The 17598-nt window shown below is 35.5% G+C and overlaps 1 protein-coding gene across 1 annotated transcript in view; it reads left to right on the plus strand.

The window, feature by feature from the left end:
- Positions 1–716: 716 nt before the first annotated feature.
- Positions 717–17598, plus strand: part of LOC143227501 (uncharacterized) — a 148784-nt gene continuing 131902 nt past the window's right edge. Inside the window, exons 1-3 of the mRNA XM_076458942.1 lie at positions 717–795; positions 1020–1132; positions 2033–2384. Coding sequence (XP_076315057.1) covers positions 717–795; positions 1020–1132; positions 2033–2384 — 544 coding nt within the window. The remainder of the gene's footprint in view (positions 796–1019; positions 1133–2032; positions 2385–17598) is intronic.

The raw sequence follows: 17598 nt of genomic DNA on the forward strand, positions 1-17598 counted from the left end.
ACAATTTTATGGAAGTTGCATTCAGAAGCTTGTGAATCGTTGGCAGGAAGTAATTACTAATAATGAAACATACATTATTAATTAAATAACATTAAAAGCGTTTGAAATCCTTTCTCTTTTACTGAATCTTAAATCAGACATTATTTAAGGGATGACTGATATTAGGAACTCACCTACTTTGTGTATAGCTATCTCGGAATTTCATTAGAATTATTATAGTTTTTAATCAGGCAACCTTAAAATATTTCTTTTATGAATAATTTACATTATTTTATGAATACAAAATCTGGGTTCCTGTGTTTTGTCAGTTTCAATCCTTTTTGTTTTTCTTTTTAAGTTCAGTAGCTAGCTCTACTTGTCGACTGAGCTGTGATTTGGTTTTTCCTTGTGTATGTTTCTTTACTATTTTTGTAAGATAATATACGAGGGTTAGTTGGTTGTAAAATGTATTTTACAGATTCCAGACTTTAATATAGTATTATAATAAACATAATGGTTAAAGCTCATGTATACGATTTCGCTGTATGAGTTAATAGAAAGTGTATCATTCTTATAAAAGAGCGATTACGGTAGGTAAGACACTATATCTACCTTTTCATGACATGTGGATCAGAAAATCTAGATGAGTTTTGTATTACTTTAAAACTAGTGTCCGTGCCATCCGTACATAGCGCAATCAACGATAATTATAATACTGTTAAGAGAATATTCCCAATATGCACATAGTAAGGAACCTATGTATAAGGAACGAGGCCAGCAATCAACATTACATCCCTTTATCATACAATGCATACGGTATGTTCTATCTACGGCATATTTATGAGCATGCGCAATTTCAGAGCCCCACAGAATTCATCAAAGACGAGTTGTATAAATAACAGCAGATGATAAAAAGGAGACGTTTATAGTTTTAGTTATTCTATACATATTTTAGAGTGTCGAAACGATGGAGTGTAAGATTGTATTAGCAATTTTGTTTTTATATTTTAACTTCACATCGTTGCATTTTTACTCTACAGACCCATCTACAACCACGGTATTAGTTACGGACGATAATCAAATGACTGGTGACTTAGAACGTCAGCGTCGCGAGGCTGGCGAAGGCGCTGCCACGGTCTTTCCAACGGAAGGTGTAGAACGTCGGCGTCGGGAGGCTGGCGAAGGCGCTGCCACGGTCTCTCCAACGGAAGGTGTAGAACGTCGGCGTCGGGAGGCTGGCGAAGGCGCTGCCACGGTCTCTCAACGGAAGGTGTAGAACGTCGGCGTCGGGAGGCTGGCGAAGGCGCTGCCACGGTCTCTCAACGGAAGGTGTAGAACGTCGGCGTCGGGAGGCTGGCGAAGGCGCTGCCACGGTCTCTCTCAACGGAAGGTGTAGAACGTCGGCGTCGGGAGGCTGGCGAAGGCGCTGCCACGGTCTCTCCAACGGAAGGTGTAGAACGTCGGCGTCGGGAGGCTGGCGAAGGCGCTGCCACGGTCTCTCAACGGAAGGTGTAGAACGTCGGCGTCGGGAGGCTGGCGAAGGCGCTGCCACGGTCTCTCCAACGGAAGGTGTAGAACGTCGGCGTCGGGAGGCTGGCGAAGGCGCTGCCACGGTCTCTCCAACGGAAGGTGTAGAACGTCGGCGTCGGGAGGCTGGCGAAGGCGCTGCCACGGTCTCTCCAACGGAAGGTGTAGAACGTCGGCGTCGGGAGGCTGGCGAAGGCGCTGCCACGGTCTCTCCAACGGAAGGTGTAGAACGTCGGCGTCGGGAGGCTGGCGAAGGCGCTGCCACGGTCTCTCCAACGGAAGGTGTAGAACGTCGGCGTCGGGAGGCTGGCGAAGGCGCTGCCACGGTCTCTCAACGGAAGGTGTAGAACGTCGGCGTCGGGAGGCTGGCGAAGGCGCTGCCACGGTCTCTCAACGGAAGGTGTAGAACGTCGGCGTCGGGAGGCTGGCGAAGGCGCTGCCACGGTCTCTCCAACGGAAGGTGTAGAACGTCGGCGTCGGGAGGCTGGCGAAGGCGCTGCCACGGTCTCTCCAACGGAAGGTGTAGAACGTCGGCGTCGGGAGGCTGGCGAAGGCGCTGCCACGGTCTCTCAACGGAAGGTGTAGAACGTCGGCGTCGGGAGGCTGGCGAAGGCGCTGCCACGGTCTCTCCACGGAAGGTGTAGAACGTCGGCGTCGGGAGGCTGGCGAAGGCGCTGCCACGGTCTCTCCCACGGAAGGTGTAGAACGTCGGCGTCGGGAGGCTGGCGAAGGCGCTGCCACGGTCTCTCCCACGGAAGGTGTAGAACGTCGGCGTCGGGAGGCTGGCGAAGGCGATACCACGGTCTCTCCAACGGAAGGTGTAGAACGTCGGCGTCGGGAGGCTGGCGAAGGCGCTGCCACGGTCTCTCCAACGGAAGGTCATTAACTAGAACTATGAACTCTTTTTAGTGAAACATTGTGGTGTCATTCGCTCATTTGTAACTTTTGTATCATGTGTATAAAATAAAATCTTCATTGTAATAAAGGAAAGATGCATCTACAGTTACTGTAATTCAGTTTTGATACCCGTAATGTACATACATAACCAAATGTGTATCGGTCTGTATTTCTATTCCTTCTCAAAAAACCTATTACAAACTTCGCTTTAAAACCGAGAAACTTTTCTTCACACACTTTAATACAATTATTACAGCCTTTTCTTAATCATTTTATTCGTCAGATATCCATTTTTGTGTTATCTAATTCAGAACCTAATATCTATTTTTCTTCGTCTTGCTATGTATCTGATATCATAATCTCTATTCCTACTTTTTTTTTTTCTGAGCATTTATTCCTCATTCCGTTTTACATTATCTAACCGAACGTTGATATCAAAGTCTTCATTCTTGAACATTCAAATGTCTATTCTTGCCATTCTGTACATCCAACACCCAAAACTTTATTCTTCGTTGTATTACTCACCACTTCGCATCCATACATCTATTCTTCTTCGTTTTACTATTTGAAATTCATAGATCTGTCCTTCACATTTTTGATATAATCTGGCTTCCCGATCTTTATTTTTCACATAACTTTTAATTGTTTCACATCCATCATACTATTCGTCTTCATAAGTATTGGATGTAGAAATCTGTTCTTTCCTTTTTTTCTAAATATTTATTCCTCAGATCTCCAGTTCGCATTATCTTACTGACTGCATTATATCACGGTTTCTATTTTCCATCCTCTTCATAATTATTTGAAACTGAAATCTGAATTCTTGCCATTCTATATATCTAACACCCAAATATCTATTGTTCGTTCTATCATCCACTACTTCCCACCCACATCTCTCTTCTTCGTCTTTTAATTTTGTAATCGTATATCTATTCTAAATAATTTTATAAAAAATTTGGCATTCAGATCCTTATTATTCAACTACCTTTTAACTGTGTGACCACATCTCTATTCTTCAACGTCTTGCTATGCACTTAACATCATAATCTCTATTACATTTTTTCAAAGCACTTATTTCTAAGATCTACATTTTGCATTATCTTCCCACCACTTGACATTCAAGTCTCTATATTTCATCCTCTTCCTAACCATTTGATACTCAACTCTATTCTTGCCATTCTATATATCTATCACCCGAATCTCTATTCTTCAATGTATTACCAACCACTTCCACCCATATCTCTTCTTCTTCGTCTTGCTATTTGAAACTCGTATATCTGTACATATTTTGTAAAAATCTTCCATCCAAATCGGTCTGGCATGGCCAAGCGCGTAAGGCGTGCGACTCACCATCCGAGGGTCGCGGGTTCGCGCCCGCGTCGTGCTAAACATGCTCGCCCTCCCAGCCATGGGGGCGTATAATGTGACGGTCAATCCCGCTATTCGTTGGTAAAAGAGTAGCCCATGAGTTGACGTTGGGTGGTCATGACTAGCTGGCTTCCCTCTAGTCTTACACTGCTAAATTAGGGATGGCTAGCACAGATAGACCTCGAGTAGCTTTGTGCGAAATTCCAAAACAAACAAACAAATCCATCCAAATCTTCATTTTTCACCTATCTTTTAACTGTTTGTCATCCATAACACTATTCTTCATTGCTTTGCTAATTGTTTGAGATCGAAATTTATATTCGTACATTTTTCTAAGCATTTATTCCTAATATCTCCATTTTGCATTATCTCACTCAATGCTTGACATCCAGGTCTCTATTCTTGAACGTTTTCCTAACCCTTTCACATTTAAATATCTATTTTTGTCCTATCTATTTAACACCCAAATCTCTATTTTTCATTGCATTACCCACCACTATCCACCCACACACCTATTATTCTTCGTTTTGCTATTTGAAATTCATCTATCTATTCTTCATATTTTTACAAACATCCGGCTACCAGATCTTTATTTTTAACTACCTTTTAACTCTTTGACATCTATATCATTGCCTTCCTAACTGTTTGAGATCCAAATCTTTATTCATACATTTTTCTGAGCATTCATTCCTCAGATTTCCATTTTGCATTATCTTACTCAATGCTTGACATTCAGGTCTCTATTCCTGAATGTTTTCCTAACTATTTGACATTCAAATATCTATTCTTGCCATTCTATATATCTCACACCCAAATATTTATTCTTCGTTGTTTTCATACGTTTTTCTTTGTATTTATTCCTCAGATCTCCATTTTGCATTATCTTATTGAACGTTGACATCCAAGTCTTCATTCTTGAGCTCTTTCCAACTATTTGACATTCAAATATCTATTCTTGCCATTCTATATATCTAACACTCAAATCTCTATTCTTCGTTGCATTACTCACCACTTCCTATCCATACTTCTATTTTTCTTCGTTTTACTATTTGAAATTCATAGACCTCTCCTTCACATTTTTATAAAAATCTGGCATTTAGATCTTTATTTTTCACATAACTTCTAACTGTTTCACATCCATAATACTATTCTTCCTCGTCTTCATAAGTATTGTATGTAAAAATCTGTTCTTTCCTTTTTTCTAAATATTTATTCCTCAGATCTCTAGTTTGCATTATCTTACAGACTGCATGATATCAAGGTCTCTATATTTCATCCTCTTCCTAACTATTTCACACTCAAATCTCAATTTTTAGACACTGTTTGACATTCATGCCTCTATTTTTCAACACCTTCATAAGTATTTGAGTTCCAAATCTCTATTCAAACCTTTTGTCTAAGAATTTATTTCTCAGATCTCCATTTTGCATTATATTACCCACTGCTTGACCTTCATGTCCCTATGCTTCATCGTCTTGCTATCTATTTCACAATTGAATCTATATTCCTCTCCTATGTATCTAACACCAAAATCTCAGTTCTTCTTCTGTATATCTAACACCCAAATCTCAGTTCTTCGTTGTATAACTAACCAGTTCCCACCCACATCTCCATTCTTTTTCGTCTTGCTATTTTATAATCATATATGTATTCTTCATAATTTTATAAAAATCAGACATTCGGATGTTTACTCTTCAACGACCTTTTAACTGTGTGACCTCTATATCTCTATTCTTTATCGTCTTGCTATGTATTTAACATCATTCTTTCCTTCTCTCTAAGCATTTATTCCTCATATCTCCATTTTGCATTATCTTACCGACCGCACGATATCCAGGTCTCTATTTCTTATCCTCTACCTAACAATTTCACACCCAAATCTCTCTTCTTCTCCTTCTATATATCTAACACCCAAACCTCTATTCTTCTTTTTATTACTAACTACTTCCCACCCACATCTCTATTCTTTCTTCGTCTTGCTATTTCAAATTCATATGCTCTTCATCATATTTTTACGAAGGCATGGCATCCAAATCTATATTTTCCATTTATTTTAACTGTTTGGCATCCACATCTATATTCGTCATTGCCTTGCTAATCGTTTGAGATCCAAATCTTTATACATACTCTTTACTAAGAATTCATTCCTCATATTTCCATTTTGCATTATCTTAATTCTTGACATCCAGGTCTCTATTCCTGAATGTTTTCCTAACTATTTGACATTCAAATATCTATTCTTGCCATTCTATATATCTCACACCCAAATATTTATTCTTCGTTGTTTTCATACGTTTTTCTTTGTATTTATTCCTCAGATCTCCATTTTCCATTGTCTTATTGAACGTTGACATCCAAGTCTCCATTCTTGAACTCTTTCTAACTATTTGACATTCAAATATCTATTCTTGCCATTCTATATATCTAAGACTCAAATCTCTATTCTTCGTTGTATTACTCACCACTTCCCATCCATACTTCTATTCTTCTTCGTTTTACTATTTGAAATTCATAGACCTCTTCTTCACATTTTTATAAAAATCTGGCATCCAGATCTTTATTTTTCACGTAACTTTAAATTGTTTCATATCCATATCTCTATTCTTCATCGTCTTCCTTAGTATTGGATGTAGAAATCCCTATTCTTACCTTTTTTTCAAAATATACTCTTGAGAAAAAAAAAAGAGGCAAAATTTGAGACATATTATTAACAAGATCATTCCGGATAGTTCTGTATGACATGTGTGAACCTTTCTCTGTTCACTGCTGAACATCCAACCCTGCAAAGGCGAAGTCCACGCTCACTTATTAGCTGACTATTACAAATCCGCTTTTAGCGATTTAAACTCAGTAGATTTCGACACACAACACCAACACCATGTCAACAACTACATAAATACAAACCAAGCTTCATTCTCACCAGGATTTCCCGGAGAGACACTAGAAGCATACTCAAATTCAATCAATAGAAAAATAACCATATCCGAACTAAAGATTAATATCAAAAACTTGAAGAACACTTCCCCCGGACATGACCAAATACCAAATATTATTCTCAAAAAAAGTTCCACTCTCCTACTACAACACCTAACAAATATCATGAACATTTCATTAGCGACCGGGTATTACCCTGACACGTGGATAAAAGCCATCATAACAACGATCCCCAAGAAACAAACTAACAGAACAAATCCAGATAATTTCCGCCCCATCAGTCTGTTAAGCTGCCTTGGCAAACTGATGGAGAAAATTATCTCCAACCGTCTTCTCCATTTTTTGCGAATCAAACAACATCCTTCCAGAATCTCAAAATGCCTCCAGAAAAATAGACAAACAACAGATCACCTCACACGACTCACCGAATCAATCTACAAAGCTTACAACAACAATCAAGTAACCATCGGGGTATTCCTAGATGTCAAAAAAGCATTCGACAGCGTTTGGCACAACGCCATCAGATACAAACTAAATCACCTACAAATAAATCCTACGATAGTCAAATGGATTTCAAATTTTTTAACCAATAGAACAGCACAAGTAAAAGTCAATAAAACCATATTCAAATTATTTAATATAACGGCAGGAGTGCCCCAAGGATCAGTCCTCTCTCCACTTCTATACATAATTTTCGTCAGTGACATACCTTTTCCAAATCTAACATACACACACAATCACAATACGCAGACGACATCGCAATCTGGAGTACCTCCAGAAACCAGCAATGGCCATGTCTCGCGTACAAGAATCACTAAACAACGTCTCAACATGGAGCAACAAGTGGAGGGTCGTGTTAAATCCGACAAAAACACAAGCAATCACCTTCTATAGAAAACTAAAAAGCAAAGAAAAAATCTAGAAAAAATAAAACTATCACTTGGAAACACAACCATTAACATGAGCAAAAACATCACATTCCTTGGCGTCACTTTCGACACAAAACTAACATGGAAAAAACATATAAACAATATACACTCATCAATCAGAAAAAGGATTTCACATCTAAAGACTATAACCGGTAAACAATCGAAATGCGCACCGAACACCATTATACAAATATACAAGGCTTACACCCGTCCACTAATAGAGTACGGATGTCAAGTAACATACAATATGTCAAACAACACACTCCAAAAAATCCAAGTGCAACAAAACAAAATATTAAAATCCGCATTCAGTTTACCATCTTTTACGCCAACAAATTATCTACACCAAATTAGTAATTTACCAACTATAAGAGACAGAATAACAGAACTTTCTCTCAAATATTATCTAAAAGCAGAAAATAGAAACAAACTAACGGCATCACCACACAAATTATCAAGTGCACCAACGAAATACATATCACCTTACAACATATTTCAAGAATCACAATCCACTCAACAAAGAATCTAAATAAATAAAATCTATGTTATTAACATGAATTCCTTTTTTTCAGGTACAGGGCACACGACAGGCAAAACTTTCGGCGCCTGTCGTGTGAAAGTGGGTTTTCTCGGGGCACTCCCGTTTCCCCCCACATTAAATTCTTCAGGCATTGGATTTCTAGATCCCAGCCTAGGCAACCTTTTTGCCAGACCCAGAATCAGGCTGTTTGATTTGATCTGAATTTGAATGAATTACATTCATGTTCACATCTGCCCAACTTTTTCATTTCGGGACAGGTCCCGGCCTTTCTTTCCACTGCTGCCTTTGCCTCCACCCAAAAGAACATTTAGTGAGACATTCTCCACCCAAAAAGTCAAGAATAATAACGATAATTAATTTATTAAAATAATAATAAAAAAAAACAACCACCACTTAATCTTAATAACAATCCACGAAAGGGGACGAAGAGGAACTACAAAGTTCCTGAACACCCCAGTTGGAGAGAGAACTCTTCTGATTTCTCTCTCTCTAAACTGAACCCCTGCCACGTTAGTTTAGTTTAGTTTAGTTAGGCAACATCTCATCGAGATTCGCCTGCTTCCAAGCGACTAATGGCGTTGTTGCGTTGAGTTTCAGTCAGTCTTGGCATAACCGTATTGCGTGTCGGTGGCTTAACACTGAGCTATGGAAACCGAGAACCCGTCACTTTTATAGGGATTTATTGGACACGAATGCGTTTTGGCGAAAAATCCGTTATTTTCCTCCGTTTTCAAAGTGCACAACTTTTATTGTCATTTTGGTCTGACAATCAGTGCCTTAACACGTGTAACATCACATACTCTGAGCTTGTAACGTTATTACATATATTTCTCTTTAAAATAACAAAAATATCCCTTTCGCGTTTCTTTTTATCAAGCGTATATTTATTCCTCAGATCTCCATTTTGCATTATATTTCCACCATTTGGCATCCAAGTTTCTATTTTACATCCTTTTCCTAACAATTTGATACTCAAATCTCTATTTTTGTCATTCTCTATATCTATCACCCAAATCTCTATTTTTCAACATATTACCCATCACTTCCCCTCACATCTTTATTCTTCTTCGCTTTGCTATTTGAAAATCATATATCTATTCTTCATAATTTTACAAAAATCTGGCATCGAGATCTTTATTTTGACTGTTTGACATTTATATCTATATTCTTCATCGCCTTCCTAAATGTTTGAGATCGAAATCTTTATTCATACCTTTTTCTGAGTAATTATTCATTTGATCTCCACTTTCGATTATCTACCCACCACTTGACATCCAAGTCTTTATTTTTCATCCTCTTCCTAACTATTTCATACTCAAATCTCTATTCTTCCCATTCTATATATCTATCACCCAAATCTCTGTTCTTCAATGTATTACCCACAACGTCCACCCACATCTCTATTCTTCTTCATCTTGCTATTTAAAATTCATATACCTATTTTTTTATTTTTATAACCATCTGGCTTCCACATCTTTATTGTTCATTAACTTTTTAACTGTTTGACATTCATATCTTTATTCTTCATTGCCTTGCTAAGTATATGACATCCGAATCTCTATTCATACCTTTTTTCTTAGTATTTATTTCTCAGTTCTCCATTTTACATTATCTTACCGACCGTTTCACATCCAGGTCTCTGTTCTTCGTCGCATTGCTAACTATTTGACACCCGAATCTCCATTCTTTTTTTTTCTATGAAATTAACACCCAAAACTCTATTATTAGTTGTATTATCCACCACTTCCCACCCGGATCTCTTGTCTTTTTCGTCTAGCTATTTGAAATTCATCAATCTACTCTTTATATTTTTATAACTATCTCGCTTCCATATTTTTATTGTTCACCTACCTTTTAACTGTTTGACGCCCACATCTCTCTTGTTTATCGTCTTGCTAATATTTGACATCCGAATCTCCATTCTTTACCTTTTTTTCTAAATATTTATCCCTCCCACCTCTATTTAGCAATATCTTACCGACCGCTTCACATCCAGGTCTCTATTTTTCATCGGCTTGCTAACCATTTGGCACTCAAATCTTTATTCTTGTCTTTCTATCTATTAGACTCCCAAATCTATTTTCTTTATTCTATTATCCACCACTTTCCACCCGGATCTCCATTCTTCATCGTGTTACTATTTGAAATTCATATATATATTATTCATATTTTTATAACTATCTGGCTCCCACATCATTTTTCTTCACCTACGTTCTAACTGTTTAACATCCACATCTCTATTCTTTATCGTCTTGCTGACTATTTGACATCCAAATATTTATTTTTCACCTATTTTCTAACTACTTATCCCTCACATCTCCATTTTGCATTATCTTACCGACTGCTTGACATCCACATCTCTATTTTTAATCGTCTTGCTAACTATTTCACACCCAAATTCCTGTTCTTCATTGTATTACCGACCACTTCTCACCCAGATCTATATTCTTCATCGTCTTCCTATCTGAACTTCATATATCTATTTTTTTCATTATTTTATATTTATCTAACATCCATATCGTTATTCTTAACCAACTTAACAACTGAGACTAAAATTTCTTTTATTCTCAAGTTGGAAAAAAATGGTATAGTCAAGGCTTCTTATTATAAACAAAACATTATAATGTTTACCAAACGTATAAAAATAACTCGCAAACAAAATATTCAGTGTACTGTTTTATATTAATCCCGACAAGTTTTACGTTTCCATGTTTTGTATTGTTTATAAAAGAAACAGGTTTGTTTAAATAACGTTATTTTTCCAAGAAACAGGCCTCACTCAACCAAGTGCTGCTCTACAACATTGTTTCTAAATCAGATTGATAAGTACAGGATGTTTTAAAGCGAAACAAAAGGATGGCGTTAAATTTATCAGAAATCAAGTGTATTCTAAATTACGATTTTGTAACCTGCTTAACGCAATACCTTTAACTCAGTCAATAATAAAACAATATTGATTTTTTAAACAATAATGCCAGTACCTCAATGGCGTTGACCATTTTTTGGTTCTTAAAACATATGAAAATGTGTCTGAATGTTTGTCGTCATGATCATCAACGAACAATAGGTAATAACATTCCATATATAATTACAAAGTTTCAACAAATACGTTCGTTTTTCTATAAGATATGAAACAAAAATATTGTACAAAATCGGTCTCCATGGTAACAAATATGATTTTTTTTTCGTGAACTCGCTGTTACCTTTGACATCGACCCTCTGAATATTAATCACTTCTAAGTTGGGTTATAGTCCAAGGGTATATTATCTTTCGTTCAAATCTACTCAACTGTTTTCGAGAAATATTGGTGATAAACACACACACATGGATGAAAACAAAACGGTAATAATAATAATGTTGAAACTGCTTAAACAATAGTTGTATGATGTTTAAGCTCCATGTAACAAGAGTTAAATTAAGTAGTTAATATAGTACCAGTTAATTAAAGATGTCAAGTAGCTAAGGCTTAAAACTAAACCCATCATAGCAAGGTACAACAAATAAATAAAATAAGATTCGTATTATTCTCAAATACTTACCACAACCTGTCAAGTAGTAAATTCTGAACGGAGCATCCTTACTGAAAACAAAAACTGTGATCCTGGAATGTAGTTGGAGACATTTTATGAACAATTTATACTCGTACATTTTGAGGAATAATATAGTTTTACATAACCAGTCCTGTAAATAAAATAACTCGAGACTCAAAATGCTTACGAATTAGACATACTTTCAATAAAGATGAAAATATTTTAATAAGACACTGGAAATCAAAACGCATTCTTCAGAACTGTGTTATTCTTTGTGTATCTTAAGGTATTTTAAAATATCACTAAGATAAATCTCGCCCAAAAAGTGAAAATATTAATTATTGCGATTATAACAGCCGAAGCTAACAGTTATTTATGATACAAACAATATACAAATTACATTAATATTAACTTAAGATCAAAGCAATCTACCTACTTAGAGTGGATCTAAAAAAACAAATAAACCTTTTTTATAAGTATAGACAATTTTATGTCTTTGTCTAACTAAACTCCAGGAACGTGCAGTTCCTAAAAACTTCAAATACAGTACATAACTTATATGACCAGAATTACCGTTACGTAATATTTGAATGTTTATGGCCATAAATACCGTTTTGTAATATTTGAATTTACATGGCCAACATAACCATTAAGTAACACTTAAGTGTTCTGTTAGGTGTCATATTTACTTAAAATAACACACCCTTGTGCACGTGTAGTGCAGTAGATCAAAAAACCACCAACTGGTTCTACTTAGTCCGCGTTCGCTTATCACCGCAAAAGAATAAGGGTAAGGGTAGTAGTATTATCAAACAAATCTGTGGAACAAAGTAAAGATTAGAAGCATAAGTTTACTGATTAAAGATGTGTCGTTAACTTCAATTAAGATTTAGAAAGATAATGGAGATGTTACAACCCTCAACTCTCGTCAAATTGTTTTAACTTCAGAGACAATAGAGATCGTCCTTATAACGCTCTTTGTCATCAATTCGTTCTAACTTTAAAAGAGTTAATATAGATTACATTATAATGGTCTTTGTCATCAATTTGTTCTAATTTTAAACAAAAACCAATAAAAAATCCCACTTTGGTATCCTAATTCCAGACAATTATCAAAGTAACTATAATACATACAACAAACCTTTGTTTATCATACAGTAGAATTTTAAGTTCTGCCCTTGTAACAAGCACTCAACTTTCACGATTGCTAATTCTGAAGGTTTGATTATATCTTTGTTGATGAAATTTATAAATATAGCTTTAAGAAATGGAGTTTTAAAAACTGTTCTTTATTCATTAAACGGTAGCACATTTAATATATAACAAATGATTGTTTGTATTAGCACAATCCGAACACTTTTTTTCCTGCCGTAAAAAGAATCTTTTTTCTCAGAAAATGTTCACTTTTTTCTAAATCGTTCAGTACCATACTATCTAAAACAGACCCATGTTTGCTAACCCGAATTATTAAGCCTGCAACACGTTTTTGAGTAACGTGAATGTTACCTACTTGTTGTCTGACTTTTGTTTCTCATTTCAAGAATTTAATTCAGATTTATATAACGATCTTATGTGAATATACATTTAAAATATTTATACAAAACTTTACACCTGCAAATTGTACTGGCCGAAGTACCCATGAAATGTAAGGTGAGAAACTTTCGATTACAAAATTTTGCTTTTCCTTCGCACAGTTCGGTTCCTACTTTAACATCTTGTCTCCTTAGTTACTATACGCAAATATTCAATACCATTATGGTTCCATTTTATTCTAGTCTTTAATAGCTTGAATTGGTTCAAAGCGTAACACTACTCGTCAATCAATTGTTGTAAATATGTGACGTAACCGAAAGAGAACGTGTGTTTTCTTATAGCAAAGCTGCACCAAACTGTAAGCTGGGTCCACAGAGGAGAGTCGAACGCCTGAGTTTACAGTTGTAAATCCGTAAATTTACCGATGTATCAGCGGGGTATCGTAAGAAAAGGAAAATAAAGACAGAAATATAAAACAGGTGAGTGAAGGATAGCAGTGGGAAAAGACAGATGTTCAAAGCTGGGCTATAAAACAGACAGTTTCTCTTTTAAAGCTAGTTAACAAATTGTACATAGATTATAAATGAAGGATTGTTTCTCGCGATCACGTGTATAACGGTTTGCTTGTGTATATCTCAGAGCAACAAGTTTTAGATCTGACAAGTTTTGTTTGTCGTCTGTGGATCTATTTTGTGCATACGAGTTTAACCTATTATACACATATATATATATATTATATGAAATAGAAAAATAGAATGAACCACAAAATGTTTTATGAATAGATTAAAGTACACAAATAGACGCTACAAAGAAACAAACATTTAAAGTTGAAAGGATACGCAATTTACTCCCAGTGATAAAAACAACTGTGAGATTGTGTGCTACTCTAGAGTAGATGTGTCTAAAGGGTTTTAGTTTACTATGTTTGATGTTCCATTTTTGTATAGGAAGTGTTCTGCTAAGAACCACTCAACAGAAATATACCATTATGTCACATGTTGATATGTGAATGAAAGTGTTATTAATTCATAACAAGTTAGTGTAGAATATCCTGTTTGTTGTCAACATTATTCATACCTCTAATACTGTTATTTAAATAGTTAATGTTGAACTTTGACTTCATCCACTTTTTCAAACTCAGCGCGAGAAAAGGCCACCATAAACAGAAGATAGAGATATATTGATGGACAGACACCACTGTTCATGATATATATAAAATAAGTAGTACATAATGTTCTCTGTCCAATCACATTCAAATATTGTCTGCAGCTACTTTCAACTCCGGCCTTCATTGATTGTTGTGCAGATACATTCTGTAGTATCATACAAGAGTAAAATAAAAAGATTGTCGTTAGTAAACCACTAAGAAAATTGTACAAAAAACGAGACATGAGTGATTAGTACATGAAGAAATGAAAATTAGTTAGCAAATACAATCATAAAATTTGGGATTAGGTGTTTAAACACAATAGGTAGATTGTTTTCTGGAGAAACTCTTCAGAGTTACAGTTATAGTAAATTGTGACAGTTCCATATTAGTTTAACATTATATCATACGCATGGGATTTTTCCTAACAACATCCGAATTTATCTTTATTCATGGTTTGTCCATATTTCACGAGTGTGTGTGTTTCTGGAGAGGTATTTGGGTAAACTTATTATTTCGTTCACCGAAGGGGAACCCGGGGCGGTCAGGAACTATCATTCATGAGTGAAAACGGTAAAGTCTGTTATATTCAAAAACCGAACGCCTGTATGCTGTGACTCTCAGAATGCAAATTTCGATAGATAATTCCAAAGTTTCTCCATTTTAGTGAACGAAACCAAACTTTGAAAAATTCGTTAGCTTATCAGATTTGTCTGAAGAGACTATTGGTTTGTTTGAATTTGGCTATATGCTACACGAGGGCTATCTGCTATAGCCGTCGGTAATTTAGCAGTGAAAGAAAAGAGGAAAGGTGCCTAGTGATCACCACTCACCAACCACTGTTTTACAAGGAAATAATTGGATTGACAGCAACAGTATACCGTCCAGTCACGTGTCATAAAGAGAAAGCATATTTGGTGGAGCAAACGTTGGATCAAGGATTTCGAACGAAACATCCACAGAACAGACAACTTACTGAAAACGTTCAATGTGTACTCTACTTACCTTAGGATCGTTGTTAACAGCGTTAATTACACCAACGTACTAAACAAGTGGAACAAATGGAACGAAAGCAAATTGTTCGACGTGAATATGTCCAAAATTTGAGACTGAATTGCTGTTAGTCATAACAGCAAATGATCAAAACTGGGTTAAAAATTTCCATGTCAGCTGACATAAGCAATTTACTAGATAAGCATGTTAGAAAGGGCTATGCATGCTTTATTTTTCGCTAAGTTGGATGGTTGGTAATATTATAAAATACCTCTGACAAAATACTCAAATATATTTATTTATTTGTCAAGTTGTTTAATTATGTCTCAAATGTGATTTTTAGAAGTGGCATCATAATCAAATCCTTAAAGAATAATTCTAAGCCAAATCCGACAATTTCTATGTAATAGTACTGACATCATGACCAGAGTAACTTTCACATGGAATATTATAAATATTGCACCAGTTTCTAATATTTTAAAGGGTAATCATCACCAGTTCAGTAGATGTTACAATATTCATCAAACCAGTCCATAGCAACTTTCATGTGAAATTCTTTAATACTCTTGGAATGATAAATACAAGATTTATCACATGAACTGGTAACGTTTTTAGAGCTAAATTTGATTTTATCATCCATTATGTTTCTTATTACTTTTTTAGTTGTTTCCAGATCTGATAATATTTTATACTTTATGTTTTAACTTTCACTGAGTTTCATACTTCTCTTCTTTAATATCAAATATCATTACATATAAAAAATAGTTTTATTATATAGAACATTGCTTGAGACTATACTTAAGTTTGAAGTTTTGGACGGTACTGTTTCTGATAAGTGAGTTGTTTGGAATTAATAGATCTTCGTCTGTTTGTGTAAAGAAAAAATAATGAATTATAATTAAGTTCTGTTGAGAAGCTCCTTTTGTTTCAAATGTGGCTATTATACTGATGTCATTTATCTTTCCAGATGTGATCACTGATACAGAGAATTTACAGATCTTAAACAAATGTCCAACCTCACTTAAACCAACCCAGTTTTACTGTCGTTTACCATAAACAGATTTTCCTTCCATTGCATGTCGCTCATTATACATACCAACAACTCATATATTACTTGACAACTTTTACATTATAGAAAATACAATAATGTCAGTCACTTTCATTGTAAACCCTTAAACATACCAATAACTCAGGTATTACTTGACAACTTTTACATTATAGAAAATACGATTATGTGAGTCACTTTCATTATAAACCCATTATCCTTACCAGTCGCTCGTTTATTACTTGGCAATAAAAGATAACTATATTTCTCAAATATGAGGTCAAAGACAGATCTAAACATTTCTTTAAAACTATGGACTTTCACACAGCTTTTAATAAACCAGGTGAAAGTGGAAACATGAGTTTACATAATTTCTTTTCATTAGATAACGCTGGAGTTTGTTGATAATGGAAAATTAGCCATTCCTTTGTGCAACCATATTTGCAAATAGATAACTGAAGATTAAGTGTTGGGGTCCAAAAAATCCAAACTGCTGAGTAGACTTTAGCTGTGAATTTTAAAAAATCTCAACAGAAAAAGACATAGTGTTTTTTGTTGTTTTTTCTTTCGAAAGGAGTGACTGTTTGTTCCAGAACGATACATACAATTATAGAAACTTTTATTCCAAACTATTCAAATAAGGGAAATAGTCAATTACTGATTCTCAAAGTATATAAGAAAGTTTAAAGAAGAAACTTTACATTGAAAAAAACTCTAAATTACGAAACAGAAGGTTAACGTTTTAGGCATAGAGTAGAAGTGTGTAACGATATGCAGAATTATGATAGTAAATATAAAGTAAAACGTTACAAAATAGTAACTTTCATTGAAAAAGATATATGAAGGTAACAAAACTTAATACAGTCCAAATGTGACCAATCAAGGATGCAAACATGTAACAAAAAGTCAACATTTGATTATTTAATAAGATGCAATCATACTATAACTAAAATGTTACTTTCACGAATACTTTCTCCCCAATCACCCCAGAAGATTTTGGTTTGTTTGGAATTTCGCGCAAAGCTACTCGAGGGTTTTCTGCGTCAGCCATCTCTAATTTGGCAGTGTAAGAGTTGAAGGAAAGCAAGTAGTCATCACAACCCATCACCAATTCTTGGGCTACTCTTTTAACAACGAACAGTGGGATTCACCTTCACATTATAACTACCCCACG

Source organism: Tachypleus tridentatus, chromosome 9 (assembly GCF_004210375.1).
Source record: "Tachypleus tridentatus isolate NWPU-2018 chromosome 9, ASM421037v1, whole genome shotgun sequence".
NCBI classification, from domain to species: domain Eukaryota; kingdom Metazoa; phylum Arthropoda; class Merostomata; order Xiphosura; family Limulidae; genus Tachypleus; species Tachypleus tridentatus.